At 40.5% G+C, this 19,830-nt stretch overlaps 1 protein-coding gene across 1 annotated transcript in view; it reads left to right on the top strand.

Annotated features, from left to right (window-relative positions):
- pkn2b (protein kinase N2b) overlaps window positions 1-16,437 on the top strand; it is a 34,684-nt gene extending 18,247 nt beyond the window's left edge. Inside the window, exons 4-22 of the mRNA XM_072684057.1 lie at window positions 559-682; window positions 1,485-1,639; window positions 2,243-2,456; window positions 3,724-3,909; window positions 4,261-4,370; window positions 6,933-7,076; window positions 7,220-7,295; window positions 7,562-7,739; window positions 8,873-9,002; window positions 9,404-9,540; window positions 9,842-9,917; window positions 10,120-10,211; window positions 11,443-11,619; window positions 11,715-11,777; window positions 11,878-11,954; window positions 13,396-13,538; window positions 13,684-13,791; window positions 13,907-13,987; window positions 14,709-16,437. Of these exons, the coding sequence (XP_072540158.1) occupies window positions 559-682; window positions 1,485-1,639; window positions 2,243-2,456; window positions 3,724-3,909; window positions 4,261-4,370; window positions 6,933-7,076; window positions 7,220-7,295; window positions 7,562-7,739; window positions 8,873-9,002; window positions 9,404-9,540; window positions 9,842-9,917; window positions 10,120-10,211; window positions 11,443-11,619; window positions 11,715-11,777; window positions 11,878-11,954; window positions 13,396-13,538; window positions 13,684-13,791; window positions 13,907-13,987; window positions 14,709-14,912 (2,475 nt within the window). The 3' untranslated portion in view covers window positions 14,913-16,437. The remainder of the gene's footprint in view (window positions 1-558; window positions 683-1,484; window positions 1,640-2,242; window positions 2,457-3,723; window positions 3,910-4,260; window positions 4,371-6,932; window positions 7,077-7,219; window positions 7,296-7,561; window positions 7,740-8,872; window positions 9,003-9,403; window positions 9,541-9,841; window positions 9,918-10,119; window positions 10,212-11,442; window positions 11,620-11,714; window positions 11,778-11,877; window positions 11,955-13,395; window positions 13,539-13,683; window positions 13,792-13,906; window positions 13,988-14,708) is intronic.
- The last annotated feature ends 3,393 nt before the right edge of the window (window positions 16,438-19,830 follow it).

The following is a 19,830-nucleotide window of genomic DNA, read 5'->3' as shown; positions in this document are numbered from 1 at the left end:
TGTCAGGGATCTGTTTCCAAAACATTCGTAAACGAAGTAAAGTAACTTTGTGCATAACAACTGAAATCGGGGTCCTGTGACATGGTGGAGCCCACATGAAGGTTCTATGCTGCTATGAATTTCCTATGGAAGTGGAAAGCGCTACCTACAGGAAAGGCCTCTGAGGTGACATCAGCATTTCATGACTGTCCAGAGGAAGCCCAGCCCTTAAGAGGCCTTTGACATATTTACATGCTTTGGACTTGTATATTGTGAGAGATAAACAGTTAGCACTGTGATCCTTTACAACTGAGCAACAAAATAAGAACTAGTCAAACAGCTGACCCTGAAAGTAAACAGTGTGTTGCCCAAAGAACATAGCCTTGCTCTGGTCATGTGGTTCATAACAGTATGAGACTTGTATTGAATGCATTAGTCTACACAGACGCTGGCCTTAGAAAAATGAATTGCTTGTGTTGCAGACCTAACATATAAATACACAATCGGAGACATTAAAGCAGTCTATCTGAATGTTTTATGACGTTGTACCTGCTGTTCCTTTTGTTCTACTGTCTGCAGGATCGCAAGCTGCTTGCCACGGCCCAACAAATGCTCCAAGACAGCAAGACAAAAATAGAGTTCATCAGGATGCAGATCCTTAAAGCAAGCCAGACCAACGAGGTGACTTACGAGAACAATGATGGTAAGGAACTTGTCCACTTGTTGTTTCATCCTTGCTGCATGGTTTTGCTCAGATATTTGATCTTCTAATCTCATTTCACTTTTTTGGGGGATGCTGTAAATGCTTTAAATCATGATGGATCTTTTTAACGTAATTGTGTTTGTAGCGGAAGTGAAATATCATAGCTAAGGAGTAGACAAGTACTTGGTTTACAGTTCAAAGTACCCATTTTTAAATACAAAGACCACTGTCCAGGTATTTGTTGGGTATTATCGGAACATTTTAGGAAAAGGTACAGATCATTTTTTTCTGTAAAATGTAACGCAAGTGTGTTTTGAGGTGTGTTTTGAAGTATGTATATTCATTTACACTGTAGTACTCTGAAATGTGATGCCTTAGGCAGATATAGCAACTTTTACTAGTCTAGATGATGGTCTTGTTAAATGAGTTTAAATGCTAAAATTACCTTGTGTAAGAGTCAGTGTTTACCAGGGTTTTTGCCTCTCACCACAGGCAGTATCACCTATTCACCTATTCAGCCTATAGCTTCACAGCTACTGTTTGGCCATTGTTTTGTCCACTTCCACAAAATTAAAATTAGTCAGAATACACATCCCTAATAAATATACTGGATGCTTTCACTGCAGAATTTTCATAAAAATATATTGCGAAGTGTCTTCATCAAATTCCAGAGCCGTTCATTTACAGTTAATGTCATTATCAAGTGCTTAGATAAGATACAGCTTTACAAGAGGTAAGGAGGCATCTCGTAATTAGCACATTACACAGCTGTGGTTAATGTAATTAAACCTTGACCTTTCAGTGCCTACAAACAAGTCCATTATCAGTCCCCTGGACCTGCGGTTGGAAGAGCTGCGTCATCACTTCAGGATCGAATCTGCTGTGGCAGAAGGAGCCAAGAATGTGATGAAGCTGCTGGGTTCGGGGAAAGTGACTGAAAAGAAAGCCCATTCAGAGGTGTGTTCCATTCACCAAGGATTCACCATCCTTATGACAATCCAGCATGTGCTTTGCTTTATGTGAGAAGGAAACAAAGCCTCCTTGGAACTCTAACTCTTACTGCTAATTGAGGTATTTAAATCTAATTCAAGCTAGGAATTGTCGTCCAGGCCTGGTGTAAAAAATGGTAACGAGGCAGTGTGAATCCTTACTGATGGTCTAGCAGCAGTGTCACGAATGTGTGTGGAATGTTAGTCAGATGTTCTAACACCTCTGGCCTATTACTTCTTTATAGGGCATGTAATTTTCAATTCAGAGTCCTGTGCATTGCACTGCAGCTTTGTATCTTAGTCTGTATTTTGTATAATTCTGTTTAACTTATGCTACATATATGCTAGTGTATTTAATGATAGAATGAGTATTGACAATATGTCCATTTGTTGGGTTTTTTATGTCCAAGGTTGATAATTGGTTCATTTTAGCACTTACATATAGCAGTAGCTGAGGCTGAATCTCTCTCTCTCTCTCTCTCTCTCTCTCTCTCTCTCTCTCTCTCTCTCTCTCTCTCTCTCTCTCTGTCTGTGTCTGTCTCTGTCTCTGTCTCTCTCTCTGTCTGTCTAGGCACAGGCACGGTTTAATGAATCTAGCCAGAAGCTGGACCTGCTGAGGTTCTCCCTGGAGCAGAGGCTAAGCGAGCTGCCTAAAAACCACCCAAAGGCCAGTGTGATCTCAGAGGAGCTGGCCATGGTGGCTTCCCCTCCTCAAAGCCCACGACAAAGCATCATCTCCTCACAAAACCAGTACACCACTGTGGCCAAACCTGCTGCTCTCACGGGTAAACATGATATATGATTCATCCTCTTGACTCGCTGAACTTGATTCGCACTACTCTACCTCTAATCTGGTGGATGTTCTGTCGAAGACGACAGGTCTACACGTTTCTTCAAAATCTGTTTGATATTTAATGCATTTTCCCAAATCAAAAGTGCCATTCAAATCAATCAAATTAAATCAGTGCCATTTCAGGCTGCTTTGGATAGATGGATTTGTGTTCATAAGGAATTACTCTAGTTGTTATTTATGTGTAGTTTGTAATGTGTTCATCATATATAGTCAGTTCCGTAAGTATTTAAACAGGGACTAAAAACTGTAATTTTGCCTTTGTACACCACCGCAATTGATCTGGTATTAAGCGACCATGATGCGATTTAAAATGTAGGCTTTTTTTTTTAAATGTAGGCTTTTTTTTTTTTTCAAGACAAAAGGTTAGGCGTTTGGTAGCTGTTCATGGGAACTTCCACTATGTGGTCCAAAAACATGTTGATTCAAAGGGAAAAGACCATCATTTGGATGGCATAACAAAGCAAACCTATTAGAAACAAATGAACAGTTTGGTACATTCCTAAAAACGAGGAATGCACTGGCAAGCTCAGCAACACCAAAGGGCCTGGTAGATCTTTGAAGACCACTAAAGATGATGATTGCAGAATTCATCCCTTGGGGAAAGATGGTAAGAGATGAGTATGGAGAAGAAAAGGAAGGGCTTATGTTCTGAAGCATACTGCCTCATCAGTCAAACATGGTGGAGACGTTGTTTTGGAACAGCGTGTATGAATGCAGAAGGAACTAGCTTGCTAGTGTTTATTGACCGTGACACTGCTGATTGCAGTAACTGAATCTCTGTAATTCCAGTAGTGTAGTGTAATATTTTAGTTAAACCCCCTGACTTAAGACTTAACATCTACATTTCAATCACATCTAAAATGTTTCATTGCAGAATCATTGTGATGGTATACAGAGGCAAAATTGTAAATAAATAAATAAATAAATAAAAATAAAATAAAATGTCACTGACCAAATACTAAAGCTCAAGAATTGTTTCAATGATAAGTTACCAAAGTACTTTTAGTGGTTCATTCTGATATGTGAAAAGCAAGCGAGCTTAAAAGAAATAATATGCATCCCTAAGGTGTTGTTTTGTGATCTGCTTTTATGCTCCCTTGATGATCTTGTATTACAGCTAACTGTAATTCAATAGTGTATACCTTGCTTGAACTTTCTGCTAGTTTCCTAACAGAGATTTTTCCACCTGTGGTGAACAGGAACATTAGAAGTGAGACTCATGGGCTGTCAGGACCTGCTGGAAAATGTTCCGGGCCGGTCTAAAGCAGCGTCTGTCTCCCTGCCTGGCTGGAGCCCCAGCGAAACACGCTCCTCCTTCATGAGCCGAACAAACAAGAACAGATCAGGCAGCAGCAGAAATCCCTCCAAAGCAGACGAGCTGTCCAGTTGAGTGCTTTTCAGTCTTTCTCAGTTCAAAACAAGATCCTGATTTGTCAGTTAGACATGTATGTGGAATGATTTACTGACCTGAGTGCATTCCAAATGCTATTTGCACGTCCTTAGGGAATTTTGAGTCATATCTATATGTGGTTCTGAATTTAAATAATAGCATTTTGGAATTAAGTTGAACCTTTTGGGTTTTCTGTGATCTGTACTCCTGCCTACCTCAGTCATAAGGACACTGTAACCAGTGTTTTACACTCAGCAGTCTGTTAAAAACCACACATGACTGTGTTTGTCTTCCTGGCTGTATAACTTGGACTGAAAGGTGTAGTGTTTGTGTATTGCATCATCAGATGAGATCAGCGCTGTTTTGAAACTGGACAACACAGTGGTGGGGCAGACTACCTGGAAGCCAGTCAGCAACCAGTCCTGGGACCAGAAGTTCACACTGGAGCTTGATCGGGTAATCAGAGCGATAAAACTCAGTCTCGCAAACAAGCGCACACACACACACACACACACACACACGCACACATGCTTAGGCTTAAAGCCCATAATCCCCTCAACACAAGTAAATGCCCACCTTTACATAGACGCTTGCATGTTCTACCTCCTGAGTCACCCCCCACCCCCCAAGAATTACCACAATTAAGTTTAAGAATGTTAATCCCAGAATTGGCCCAGTTTTTAGGAGAACCTGTGCTAGGCTCTTCACTCTTCTTCTTTAATCTTTCTTGCACTCTGTGATGTGATTGTTCCTCCATGTTTGTTAGCAGTTTTGATGATTTAGTCACACTTACATAAAACACCTTGAAAGGAATTTCAACAATTGTGAGGTTACTGACCCACTGTGGGTGTGTTTATTAATGACCGCATGAAGAGAACAATATGGGCCAAGTTGGGCGAGTTCATTTAAGCGATTCCTAAACTGGCATCATACAATCAGGACTGACCTTTAAGACTTGTGGTGGTGGTTCTCATTATTTTGAGGGCCATCTGTGTGTTTACTGATATTTCACTGGCATGATTTTGTGCATTTCATTACATTATTGACTGATAGAGTTATGTCACAGCAAGCAACGTGATGGCAGTAATCTGTAGTTGAGCAATGAGAGGCTGAATGTAACAGCCAGACAGCACTAAGACTGCTGTTAGTTCACCCTCCCTGTGAAAGTCAGGCTTATAGGTGGATTAGCAGATTTGTTGTGAGTAATGGCTGTGAAGGCTGTGTCCTGGTCTTCAGGCTTGTATTGTTATTTTTTTTTTATTTTAACAGCTATCGAATTCATGTTTGCAAAAAAAAAAAAAAAATAGAACAAAAAAGGTCTATTGAGGACATGTCTGCAGCTCTGTATTTTCTATTGTACTCAGCGTAAAAGGAGCAGAAACTATATAGGAACAACACAAGCAAATCTTATAACGGGCTGTAATGCAGAATGGAGTCTGGCTGCTTACATCTTCTGTAATGATAAATCAACTGTACATTTTCTTATAACATATGACTGGCTGGGTTCGGGTTTGGGTTTCGCTGATCAACTTTTCATTAATTTTGTTAAATACATGTTAAATATATATAGAACAATGTATTTATAGATTTTAGATTAAGCACAGACATTTAAAGCTTGTAAAATACTTTCTATATATTTTATATAAAGCTTGTTACAAACATTAATGCAGAATCATAAATAGTGGTGTTAAACGCCTTCCGGTCGTGTTGTAAACAATGTCTGAGGCTACTGCTCGTTCATAAATACACCCAGAATTCAGCCAAACACACATACCAGAGTTTCCACTCCATCCAGTTTAAGAAAAGTCCAGCTGAAAAACTCCACTCATCATGTTTCATGATAAACCCGGAGACACAGGGCTGAACGGTGGGACATATTTACTCATATTTGTGATTAAGAATGTTAAACTCAGTGATGTTGCTTATGTTTACACTGATGTAGTGGAAGAATTAAAACTGCTGGATTTACTATTTATTGATCTCACCACGGAGCTCTGTGCAGCAGTAAACAGCGCACTATGGCAGACGCGCAGTTACACACATTTTTTACGCAGCACACTTTGGCCAAGACAAACTAGCTTTTCGTCCATGTTGGAGAGAGTTCCAGACATGTTAACTTCCCTCCTGTTGCCTGTGCTGAAGCCCAATAAACATTTTTAAGGAATGCTCTATTAAACGGTGCAGGCAGATGACACAGTGACTGTAAGAAAGGGAGACATCGTGGTCACAGCCATGTGTCACAGCCATGGTGTGTATGTGGCTATGTTCTCGTGCAGCACAGAATAAGTTATATGACACTGATCGGTCACCGGTTATGGCCGATCATGCCAAAATCAGCTGATTCCGGTATGCATGATGGCTACCTTATGTTTGTTTGGTTCGTAAAAAATATGCTTGTCAGAACAGCTGGCAAGAGAAGAGAGAAACAAATCTGAGATTATGTGTGTGCACAGTGGAAAAGGGGGGATCAAACAGAGTGGTCTGCCCTCCTATGGAAACCCCCAGTAATGCGTGTAGCATGTGTATTCAAGTATGTGAGCAGTTACATTTACTTTACAGACGTTTGTCTATGCTGCCAGCGCTACTTATATTGCTTACCAAACTTGAATGGAATTGGGCAAGTGGACAGCAATGTGTGATTTCTGACCTCTGATCTGCTGTTTTAGCTCTGTTTTGCACCTCATGCTTCCCTACTGAGCTTTTGCTGTGTAACAGTGTAACATTCTGGGACATGCACAGCCTTGCACTGTGTTTTTGCTCTTTCCGTCACATGGTGTAAATACAGCACACAAAGATTATCAAGCCAACTAATCCATATATATATTTTTTTTTTTTTGTAACTGCTGTTACTCATCATCTTACTTCAAAGTCAAGCTTAAAAAAAAAAAAACGTCCACAAGTAGTCTGGCCTAACCTTGATATTCTTATTGTTCATGGTGGTTAGGCTGTTAGGATATTTTCAGTAAGTTGTAAGCTGTCTTGTAAGATTTAGTTCTTTTTATATCTCTTTGTGTGAAGTCTCGTGAGCTGGAGATATCCGTTTACTGGCGAGACTGGCGTTCTCTGTGTGCTGTGAAGTTCCTGCGACTGGAGGACTTTCTGGACAACCAGCGCCATGGCATGTGCCTCTACCTGGAGCCACAAGGAACCTTGTTTGCTGAGGTACTCGCGTTTTCTTTTTCACATGCACACATGCATCCAAACTTGCAGGCTTATCTTATATAAAGTGCTGTAACGCAAATGCAATGTACAGTTGTTATTTTTGTAATTTATTTATTTAATTATTATTGTTTTTTTTTATCCAGGTTACATTTTTTAACCCAGTTATTGAGAGACGACCAAAACTACAAAGGCAGAAGAAAATCTTCTCGAAACAGCAAGGTAAGTGCAAGTCATAACCGTGCCCCTGTAAATGGGGAAAAGCCTTCATGTGGTAAGGCTTCAATCATTAATCATTATAAGTTAAAGAGCTAAACTGAGCTAAACTCAGTCTTGTGTGTGTTGCTTCAGCCAGAGTAGATTAAGCAGCAGTAGTTTGTAGGTCTGTCCTCCTTCTGTAAGATAGGGTGAACTTTGGCCTATTGGTGTCAGGTATGCAAGCAGATCAATGAGTGATGATTTGCCTCCTTCTTGTTTGTTCTTTCCAGGTAAAACATTTTTGCGAGCCCCTCAGATGAACATAAACATTGCCACATGGGGTCGTCTGGTAAGGAGAGCCATCCCGTCCGTCAACAACTCCTTCAGCCCTCCAGTGGCAGAGCTGGGCTCAGCACTGAGCCCTGAACCTGGAGCAATCGGTCACCCAGACTCACCCCCTCTGTCCAGGTACACTAACCAACATACAGCGGTGCACACTATCTAACTTGCTTGTGAAATCACAGCTGCGTTCGTAATTGCTCTGTACTACAGAAATAGTGCAGTATGTCGTGTGATGGCGAGCCCTAGCAATTGGTTGTGAATAAAATTGGGAAGAAATTGTATTCAGAACAAAGTCACGTTGAGAATACATTAGGAGTAGCACTATGGTAACTGTAGTCTTGGCTGTTGCACTACAGAAAAGCTAAAAGTTTAGGCTGGGTTACTGTGCTAACATGACATGTTAAGTAATACTAATCAGGGTGGATTAATTAATTTTATATATCTTATTGTATCGGCATCATTAGATATACACGTTAAAAGTATTGCATGTCTGCGTCAGTGCATTCCCGGAATGAATAACCTTTCATTAAATTTATTAACAAGAGAATTGTGATATTTTACTTTTAACATTTTAATTAGATTGAATGTTTTTTTGAACAAAAGCTTGTCTTTACAAAAGCTTGTTTTTTTGTAAAGCTTGTCAAAGCCTAGCAACAGTTGATTGATAAAGCATGAATAGTTCAATTCCTCTAATGTGCAATACTCCACATCCTTTTACCAAAGCTTTTAATGCTTTTATTTGTCCTTTCATGTTTGCTGGTATATATTTATCTGCCAAATCCTATGACCAGTTCAAACACTAGTTTTTATTTTCCCTCTATTCTGTTGTATTGGATGCTAGTTCAATCAAAGCCAGCAGTTTGCAATGTAGTGAGATTCAGTCATCGGAAAACATGCTCACAGCCAAATGAAAATCTCTTAACTCTGGCAGAACATACAAATTTACTCAAGAGCCGAACATGTCCCCATTGACTACCTGCTGTGTCACAATAGTTACTCTTATCTTGAACAAACAGCGACTAACCAGCCATCTTAGCATTTAGTACTGATTTAAATATAGTAAGCACTTACTCTGTGTTTAGATTTACATGTGACTTGTAGGCCCCTTGCTTTATCTGTAGATGAATGTTCTAATGAGATGTCCTTCAGTGAGTCTGGTTTGACTAGAAAGACTCCAGGCCCAAACATGGCCGTAGGCCAGGGCTAAAACGGAAATTGGAATGTTGTCAACAGTGTTATGATTTGACCCTTTCCTTCAGTGACCCGACCGTGACCAAATTAGACTTTGACAAAGGGGCCACTCCTCCTTCAAACCAGCATTCTAATGCTGTGGAACTAGAAGAAGAACCACCAACAAAGGACAAAATCCCAGATGGAAAGGAAGTGCAGGTACTGAACCTTTTAAGTGGGTGTGTATGTACTAATACAGCCAAACAGGCGCATTTAAATTTCAACAGGGAATGTGTAAATATAAAAAATGTAAATGTGCTTTCTTTCAGTGTAACATTTCCAATACCATGTAAGGTTCCATTTGAAACTAGCTGTGTTTGGTTTAAAGGTATACTTTTAGAACAGAGTAGAAGTGGTCAGGACAGACAAGCTCACACAAACTTGGATATCATCTGATGCTCTGGTACTATGATAATCAGATATATTTAATACTCAGTGATGTTGAAATTTAGCACTATTGCCCAGCACTAGATGCATCTGCAAGCTCATATATCGCTTTCACTGTACCACAGAAGCAATAAATCTATGTATATTTTTATTTGTTGCTGTATTTTTCTCAGGATGCGTTAGCCACCTTTGACTTCCTGAACGACAGTCGGAACAGTGTAGTGACCAAAACAGGCAATGACAGTTTGGTGGAAGACGAAATTCAGCAACCTGTTGTGGAGCTCACCAGTCAACAGAAAACTGAAAAAAGGTGCCATACCAATCATTCACCTGGACACAGTCAAAAGTACAGAGACAAAGCAAGAAGGACAGTTTAAAGAGTGTGTGTGTGTGTGTGTGTGTGTAATCCCAAAAAACAACATAGCTGTGGTGTTGACCATGACCTTTGTTTTTATCAGAAATAATATTCAGTAATAGTAGAGTAAGCCCTGACTGCAGTTTTAAGTGTATGTGAAACCATTTAAATAATGTTGTGAGATCTAACAGAAAAAGTAAGTTGAGAATGATGGATAAATAAAAAGGACTAACTAATGGTATTTATATATTCTCAGGGAAGAACAGGAGGTGCAGTTCAGTCTCAGAGACTTTAAGTGTGTGGCAGTTCTGGGTCGTGGACACTTCGGAAAGGTATGCTCTGTTTTTGTGTGTTTAAAAACCAGTAGATTAATTGTACATTGTTTGACTGAGTGCAGTATGTCCGGACAGTACTCAGAAAGGAAAAACTATTCAGCTAGCATTGTTCCCTTGCAGTTTTCCTCTCGGTGTGGGTTATCATGTCTGTTAGCTACAATTTCATTGCCTCAATTGAGTGTCCTCAATAATTCAACAGGTCTTACTGGCAGAGTACAGGAGCACTGGAGAAATGTTCGCCATCAAAGCTCTGAAAAAAGGGGATATTGTCGCTCGGGATGAAGTTGACAGGTAAAACTTTTTCACAGCTACTTGTACCTAAGTGTCGTTAAGAGATGTTGTACAGTCCTGGAAGACACTGCTTAGCGCAGCTGAGCCTTTTGGGGCCAGATGTCTTCCAGAACCCAGCTGGTAGTGTTGCCTTTGTGAGGGAGAAGTAGTGGGGTTGCTAAGGGAAGTCACCATTGCATCTGTATATTCCAGAGCAGTGAGTTAGTTGGTTAAACTTGATTAGTTCATTTTCTGTAAAATTGTTAATTACCTTTCTGATTAATTGGCAGCAAAGTATGTGTACTTTTTGGCTCTTTGCTAACGGAGACTTGCTACAGGTATCTCCATATTTTATTATTATTATTTTTTGTCATTTTAGTGCAACAGCATGTTTTTTGTACATCATTTGTTATTGCTGGGTAAATTCTTTTTTTTTTGTTTGATGTTAAAAAAAAAATATTACTCAATCATCAAAATAATGTAGTTATAGCACTTGTATATTTCCTGATGTCCTTCCCTGATTAGTCTCCCCTTGCCTGGTGATTCATTTGGAAAAATGAATTGTTCTGGGCAGGGTATGGTGAGGGTGGTTTCCCATTTCCCTCTTTAATAAAGCTTTCAAAGTTTTTGGTTTTTTTACATTATTATTATTATAATGCATGTCCTCTTTGTCCAAAATGTATGCCCATATTTTCAGTTAGCGCAACAGCGACCTTTTAGATTGTGTGCATATTTTGTGATGAATGGACCAACAGAATGATCTAAAATTACTAAAAGTTAAAAGATGTTTTATGTTTTTGCATTCTCCTGTCAAGTTACAGCTTTGCTTTGTTTATTTTGGACAGCAATGATAAACTGATTATTTTGCCACCTAATTATTATTCTTGGTTGTTATAAAGAAATTTGAAAGCACTCCTCTGTTACCCTTTCTCAGTAAAGCAGCTTGAAGTTAAAAAAAGAAGAAAAGCTGTGCATTATTTGTAATTGCTTGGTTAAATCCATTTTTATTGTTTGATCTTAAAAAAGAAAAAATCTTATATATAAATAATGTAGTTACAACACTTTATATTTACAGAACATAGTCCAGTGTCTGTTGTACTGATTAGTGATCTCCCAGTGTTGCAGTGTTGCTGGTTGCTGTGTTGCTTGTAGTTGCAGCAAATGACTGCTGGCAGGTTGGACAGTCCACTGGATTGTGTACCAGTTATTCACTCTAACAATGAGCCTCTGTGTCTTTCTTGCTGTCCTCCAGTCTTATGTGTGAGAAGAGGATCTTTGAGACGGTGAACAGTGTTCGGCACCCTTTTCTGGTCAATCTTTTCGCCTGCTTCCAAACCAAGGAGCATGTGTGCTTTGTGATGGAGTATGCTGCTGGGGGTGACTTGATGATGCACATCCATGCTGATGTGTTCTCAGAGCCGCGAGCAGTGTGAGTGACCGACTGCATTTACTCCTAGATCTCTGAGTTCCCTTAAATGAAAAGTCTTTTCTAACGCATGTTTTTTCCCCCTTTCCTCACTGCAGTTTCTATGCTGCCTGTGTAGTTTTAGGCCTGCAGTTCCTGCATGAGCATAAAATAGTGTACAGGTAAGTCAGAGCATTAGGAATCAAAGAATTAGTTTTTCCATTATACTGTATATAAACATTTCAGAACCTTTCATGAATGTAATGAATCAAACTTTTGCAGGGACCTGAAGCTAGATAACCTTTTGCTTGATACCGAAGGATATGTAAAAATTGCTGACTTTGGTCTCTGCAAAGAAGGTAAGTAACATTCATGTCCTTGTAATGGTTTTGTTGATCATCAGAATCCTAATTTTCACTTGTTCTTACTGTGAGGGGGAAATTTTTTTTTTTACTAAAAATGTACTACAAATGCAACTTTTCAATTTGACCTAAGTACTAAGCATCGTCCCTCTACTTAGTATAAATTCAGATGCCAACAGTAGTGTTATTTAGTTATGTTTCCTCCAGAATACCTTTTTATTCTTTGTAGTCAGTCAGTTGGTTCTAAGTTGGTCTCTAACTGAGATCTGCTCAGAGGTGTGTGTGGTTTGTGTGTGTGGCGTGGATTTTGGGGTCCTGATTTGTTCTTTTTGGTCGATTTAGTAATGTTCTGTAGCTTACTATGCCACTGGGTGGTTTTACACTCCCTGCTATCGGGAACCTCCATTCTTGCTATTAAGGAAAACTGGGCGTGAAAGCCTCCAGCAACTTGTTGTTTTTGATTTCCTGATGGCCTCTCTGATTAGTCTCCTCCTTGCCTGGTGATTCATTTAGGAAAAATGAATTGTTCTGGGCAGGGTATGGTGAGGGTGGTGGTGCTTTCCCATTTACTCTTTAATAATGCTTTCTAAGAGTTTAAAACCCATTTCTACTCATTTTTCTAGCTGAGCTTTTTGAAGAGTTTTTCACTTGTGGTTAAAGCTTTGTTCATCCAGTTTACACAACTGTGGGATCTTGTATACAATCAGTATTGGGACAATAACCGTAGAAAATGCAGGATTGGACAGCGGAGTGGGGGGGGGGCGATCTGATCAAACCTCACAACAAATCTATCCTGACATATGACCACTTTGGTGGGGTACGAGTGTTAGCTAGTCTGAGCATGATAACCTTCCTTTATATGCTTCAATTAAAAAATTCTCATTTTGAAGTGGGGCCATAAAATATATCGTTTTAGCATCATTATCGCAGTGTGCGCATGCACAGTAGTCACGTTGCAGGACATGCAACATTACGTAAGGAAATTAAATCGTACACCTCATGCAACAACTTCCTTGATACAAAAGGAAAATTCTCATTTTGCATGATGGATCTACCAGCAGCAGATCAATATCCAATATAATTTATTTTGCAATATTGAATGCATAGTGTGCATTATTAATAGCAGGAGGTGTGGACCTCTGGAGAAGTCAGTTGAAAATTCCTGCATTTTCTAATATCTAATATCAATGTTTTAAAGCTTTGTAGTTTTAAGAAAAATAAATGTTTACAGTCAAGATTCTAATGTTGGTATTGAGATCAGAAAGGGGGTACTTTTGAACTTTGTGGAATAGAATGTTAGGAAATGGAAAAAATTAACTAAATGTCAGCGCCATATCAAAAAGAGTCAGGTATCAAAAATGGGTTGAAACATAGTTAACTGCTGTATTTAGGGGTTGATTCAGACTCTTGAATACATTTCTCACCATTTGTCTTTCAGGAATGGGTTTTAGAGATCGCACTAGTACCTTCTGTGGCACTCCCGAGTTCCTGGCCCCTGAAGTCCTGACAGAAACCTCATACACACGAGCAGTTGACTGGTGGGGGTTGGGCGTGCTCATTTTTGAGATGCTGGTTGGAGAGGTGAGTTAAAGTGAAGTTAAACATTCACTCTGAAACTGTTTAGCTAAGCACTCCGGCAGAGTTCAGTTATACAGCTTATATAAAGACAGTAAAGCAGGATGAGTTTCCTGGCAGCGAGGTCCTAAATTTTCTTCTATGTTTGAAGTCCCCATTTCCAGGTGATGATGAAGAGGAGGTGTTTGATAGTATTGTAAACGATGAAGTTCGTTACCCAAGATTCCTGTCTACAGAGGCCATATCCATAATGAGACGGGTATGTTATTGAACTATAGTTTAAATTTCACAAATCCTGTTCAGTGTTCCTAGAAGGGCTTGTACTGTGTGCATTTCACTTCTTACGCTTATGCACTCTTATGTCCACTCTGCAGCTGTTGAGGAGAAATCCAGAGAGACGTCTTGGTGCAGGGGAGAGAGATGCGGAGGAAGTGAAGAAGCATCCATTTTTCAGAGTATGCTCTGTTTTATTCTCTGATTCCTGTTTGGCCTCTGAGGGACAGTGGGCAGACAATAAAAATAAATAAACCAGTCCAAATCCGTATCACAGTGTAATTTAAAAACTCACAGCATGTGCCTATACATTTATATTACACATATATTATATTACATTTATATTGTTTTCTTATATATTTGTGCTACATACAGATATCTGAAACTCCTTTTTTTTTGATACAACAGAAAAATAAAGGAAAAGCACATTTTAGTGAAAGAGAACAGAAGGACTATACTTTGCTTAATATCTGCAAATTCCAATACTCAACATCAAATATTGGCCCAATAATAAATTCATATTGATTATTCTTCATTATATTCACAATATGCTCAGAAAAAAACACATTGTGTATCTCCACACAATTTTATCACTTTATGATAAAATATTGTCATATTGCCGAGTCCTTGTCCAAGGCTTGTCAGTTGTTAAGCAAGCTTTCTTTCTTCACTTAAAAGTTATTCAGCAGCCATTTACAGAGAGACTGTAGCTGCTCTAAAGACAAAAGCTCTGGTCCTGGTCCATGCTAGCGGACCAGTAATTTTCCCACACACATACACCAAATCCAGTTGTAACATTGACTGTATAATGTCTTTATATATTGTCTGGTGTTTCCATTATCTTGTTTACCCTCTGTAGGTATTCCACTGATGTTTCTTTTGTTGTCGTTGTTTTTCTTTCAGAGTGTGGACTGGGGTGCGTTGCTGGCTAAGAAGATCCAGCCGCCATTCGTCCCGACCATTAAAGGCCGCGAGGACGTCAGTAACTTTGACGACGAGTTCACCTCAGAAGCGCCAATACTGACCCCACCTCGTGAGCCCAGGGTTCTGACGGCCAGTGAACAAGAGCTTTTCACAGACTTTGACTACATAGCTGACTGGTGTTAGTCCTTCCCACTGACCATCACAGCCCTTTGCCCACACATGTCCAATACTGTGAACCAAACGAAACAACCGACATCCACTGCCAGAGCAAGCAATTTCGAGGACTCCTCGATGACTCACGACAAAAGAAAATGAGCTTTTCCCTTTCTCTGCTCCAACCTGTGCCATTTAAAGGGACTGGCATTGTAGTGCGTTTTTAATTTTTTTTTTTTTCTTTCCAAAACTGAAATTGAGTTTTCAGAAAAATTCCTCTTCAGACAAAAATAATCCAAGAAGCCCACTGTGGCTTGTTTTTTGTTTTGTTGTTTTTTTGTTTGTTTTTTTGTCAGAGCACTGGGATATTTGGGAAGTCGGCTCTCTTTTTACCAGCTCACCTCTTGAACAGGTTCGATGAAGTCTCCTCCCTCCATGTTTCTTTTGCTGGCTTTTTATAGAACAACAGTGTGCATGTATGTGTGTGTCTTCAAGGCTAAATGTGCCTGTTATCTGAAACACACATATCTGAAAATGTTATTGAATCCAAACAAGCAGGACATTGCTAAATTACTGCAGTTACGTCAGACTGCACAAGAGGGGGCTTTTTCTTGAAGCTCAGACAATCCTCAACCCCGCAAACTGTCCCACTTAAGAACACTATCACCTGATTCGTGTATTTATTTAGTCTTTTCTCCCCACGATGCCTTAAATTCTTTGCAGATAGCGGGCTTCCAGACAATAATTGTCAGGTACTGAAAACTTACCAAAATAGGCTGCCAAACTGGCTTTGTCTTTGACAAGTTCCTTGGCCAAGAACGTACAGTTGGACTTGAATTTGAAGCTTGTAAAGGCAAGAGGAAAGAACTTGCTTGATTTTTCATCTTTGGTGGTTTTCAGACTTTTAATTATTTCTGCTTAACTGTGTACTCCCATCATTGAAAAACAAATGTAAGTTATAGTTTTATACTATATTTTTTAGGACATTAGCATCTTGGATCTGCTGTATGGTATGCATATGTGTGATTTTTTTTTTCTTATTTTTTAAATATATGAATTGTATGGTTATCATTAAGGAGAGGGCAGCTCAAACGTGAGAGCAATCATAAACTTCTCAAATGGAATGTAAAAATGTATATTCATAAAACAAAAAATGTATATTTTTGGCACATGGATATGCCAAAGCAAGGCTGTATTTTTAATAGTGTTTTTTTAAAGATGTTTGTAGTGTGTGACTCCTCTAGGACTTTGTCCATCTGAGAATTTCACGCAGTTAAGCCCTTTCTCGGCTCTGTGTGATCGCCAACAGCAAGCAATAACGTGAAGTAATCATGTATTGAAAATGTGGGACGTTGACGTTTGGGAATCAGTGGCACCGTCTGCATTCCAAATGGTTTGACAAGGATGAATCCCATGGAAAAATTCAGCTCTTCCCTGGACTTCTGGCATGCAGAAGACTCCTCAAATCTCCATAAGAAGGAGCTCATGTGGACTCTCGCCAACAACTTCACTCAGTGTATCACCAAACTTCTTTCAAATACACTCTGTACACACAGCAAGGCCTGGTCTGTCTCTCTTTTCCTCCTGTTGGGGGCTTCACAGAGGAATGCATGCACCAAATAAACCGATGCAGGCCGCTGCTCAGCCCATGCTTTCCTGGAAGCAGCCGGTGTTCTGTGCTGTTCGTGGAGACTGGCACGATTTTTTTTTGCGAAGTAAAAATCACATGCCCGGTCAAACCCGATCTACTGGTTCATCCCCTGAAGGAAATGTTGCAGGCGGACTTTTTGAAACGCTAACGGATTAATAACCAGTTTGAAGCTTTTTATTGTTACGGTCCCAAAACCACGCTGCTGCTCCTATCGCCATGCTGAAAGCAACTAGTTACAAATAGCAGAATAGTTCTTTTTAAACACTGATTGCTGTAAGAACAAATAAATGATTGACAGTGGAATTAGGCCCCTGGGCTTCAACTAGAAAGAATTATTAGTCTGTTCTTCCTTAACGTCTTTGGTACGGGCCAAAAAAAAAAAAAAGCTCACTCGACTGGTCGGCCTGGTCTTGTGAAAGAGCGTTTTGTGAAGTAAGAGCAAGTAAATCAATCACACTTCAGGTGGCGAGCATGAAGCCTTCTGTAGTTCAGCTTGTGGCCACACTGTGATGGATGGAGACCTGGTTCCAGTTTACTGGAAAATGAAGTCTGATGCCTTGGAGCATAATTTCTACTAAAATTAAAATTTGTTTATCAGCAAATAAAAAAAAATTATTATTTCAAAATCGTTTTAACCAATAAACCAATCAAATAAACAATTTAAACAGCTTAACACAACTAATAGAACAAGTGCTTTCTCCAAATTCAACATACGATGCTTTTAATGGCGACTGAAGTCTCAGGATTACTCAAGCCCTTTATGACAGACGGCTTTGGTGCGTAGTTGAAAACCTTTTTGATCGCTTCTGGCAGCGTTCCTAAGAAGTCTAAACCCAGGCCTTAATGGGCAATGGCCTGATTATTCTTGGGTGTGCTGCTGCAACCGCCTTCCCCAAATGCCACCAAAGATTTTCTATGGGGTTTCAAGTCAGGCACTCCAGAATCTTCCAGGACTTCTTCTCAAACCAAGTCTTCCTCACAGACATGGTGTTTTGTTCCTAGGATTTCCATCAGGTTTCCAGTGCCATAGGAAGCAAATCAGCCCCAAAGCATCACTGAGCCACCGCTATGCTGCACTGTAGGCAGGGTGCTTCCTCCTCCAGACATATTGCTGATCCATAGGCCTGAAAAGTTCCAGTTTTCTCTTATTGCTCCACAAAACACCGTCCCAAAACCACTGTGGTTGATTTATCTGGGTTTGAGTACACTGGAGTTGACCGAGCTTTGGGGTCAGTAGAGGTGCACAGACATGAAGACCGTCATGTGCCTTGCTGTGCAAACGGAAACCACTGTGCCTGCTGCCACCAAACCTTACAGCAGGGCTTTTGCAGTCTCGCTCAAGGGTTGACCACCTGCCTCCTGTAGAATCTGGTGGCAGCCGGGGGTGGCTTCCTCTTTCTGCCAAGAACCAGGTGTAGTGTAGCCAGTGTTCCTTTGAACTTGAACTTGTGAACTCTGCTTCTAGCGGTATCTCTAGGAACGTTCAGTGCCTTTGCCCTCTTTCTGTATCCTTTTCCATGTTTGGGAGGCAACAGTTTCTCTCTTGTCACAGTCAACAAACCATCTCAAGGCCACCTGATGTAACTAATGAAGACCTTGATTTGCCACCTGATGTGTGCTCTTGTGACTGAAGTGGTTTCTGTGTTGGGTTTGGAGAAAGCACCTGTTCTGTTAGTTGTGTTGAGCTATTTAAAGTGTTCCTGTTTGTTTGGTTTCTAACAGCTGGAATCAGGGTTGCATCATTTTGATTGCAACTGTATGAGATGATCTGCTCAGATACTTAAATAAGTTTGGAGTAAACAGGACTTTCCGAAGCTGGAATTGACCAAAGATACAGAGAAAATGTGACCTAACAACTGTGCAAGACCTGGTAGATTGCCACACCTACCCAGATCAACAGCACTTAAAGCTTTAAGCGAGAGGAGCAGATCACATGTCGCTTCACAGTCTCTCCCACTCTGGGAGGATATAGAGCTGATTGAGAAGTTGTTTTTACATCGTATAAATCTGACAGTTGTTCTTATATGTTACGTCAAAAGTTATTGATGAATGGACCAATAGAAATGCTCCAAAATGTCCTTGGGCTCAAAATCTTTTTACATCGACTTTCACTTAAGGTATGAGGTTTTTGCATGACTGCAATGGTTTGCTAATTATACTGCTGAGGCTGCTGGAGTTTTCTGGTCTATGGGCTGACTACCTGAGAGTCCAGACCTCAGCATCATTGAATGTGTTTGGAAATGGCCAAATAGGATGGTAAGAAGCGGAAAGCTGTTATAATAATAATAAAAAAGAAATACTGAAAAATCGGATATTATTCTTAGCTGTTGAGACGACTTCTCTCCTGATGACCTGGACACCTACAGCGAGGAGGTGAGTAAGCTCTCGATGGCTGTTTGGACTGGAACTAGAATAAATGGCAGGCGGTCTTTGGCTTTTGCACAGTGCTGTATAATAATGATATGTATACAATATTGCAGAATAAAAGCTCAGAAAGGACCCGACACAGAATTATGTCGTAGGCCTGTAATACACTCGCAGTATGGGGCCCTGGCCTTCTTCATCCAGGACCACAGTAAAGGCCTTTTCCAGTCTTGGAGAGTTGAAAGTGTGTCATCCACTGTGGTTTCATGGTGGACCCAGCCCACCCACAGGCATCCACATGCATGCAGGCTTTAGTGGGTTTCCAGTCTGTTTCTGGATGTATCTGTCTCGACCCCCAGCACTGAGTGAGCAGACAGGACCCTGTGGGAATGGTTGCTAGGCTGAGCTCTCCAGGGGAATGGCAGGACATGGGACAGATTTACGGACAGGAAGGGGAAAGGGAAGCTGGGAAATAGGCCGGAGAGGAACGGCTGCGCCCCACGACGTCCAGCAGCCTTCAGGGAGCAGGGCCGACTCCATCTTCTATCCTGCCACAGGAAGTGGAGGAATCGTGTGGTCTGGGATGATGCTGATTTAAAAATCTGCAGCTAGCTATATTTTCTGAAATAATGAGGTGGCTCCGGTGCTATCCATAGCTATCTTGTCTGTGGTTCAGAATTAAGCAAGAGGTTAACCCCAGTAGATCAGACGTCTTAAAGGGGCGATCCGACCAAACTGAGAAACGCAACCGGGACATCTGTTGTAAATAGAGCTACTCGCCTCCTACAGTGGCGCTACGAGAAGCTCCAGAGTGAACCTTCCTGGTTTTGAGACTCAGAAGATCTCGTTCTGGTGACTGATGTTGAAAATGGTCCTAAATGTGTTTGAGGGCAGATAAATGAGGGCAGTCTGTCTGAATGCGTTTCCTTTCTG

The sequence above is a fragment of the Salminus brasiliensis genome, chromosome 7 (assembly GCF_030463535.1).
Source record: "Salminus brasiliensis chromosome 7, fSalBra1.hap2, whole genome shotgun sequence".
In the NCBI taxonomy this organism is placed as follows: Eukaryota; Metazoa; Chordata; class Actinopteri; order Characiformes; family Bryconidae; genus Salminus; species Salminus brasiliensis.
Note: the sequence above shows the minus strand (reverse complement) of the source record. Positions and strands in the feature narration are given on the sequence as shown.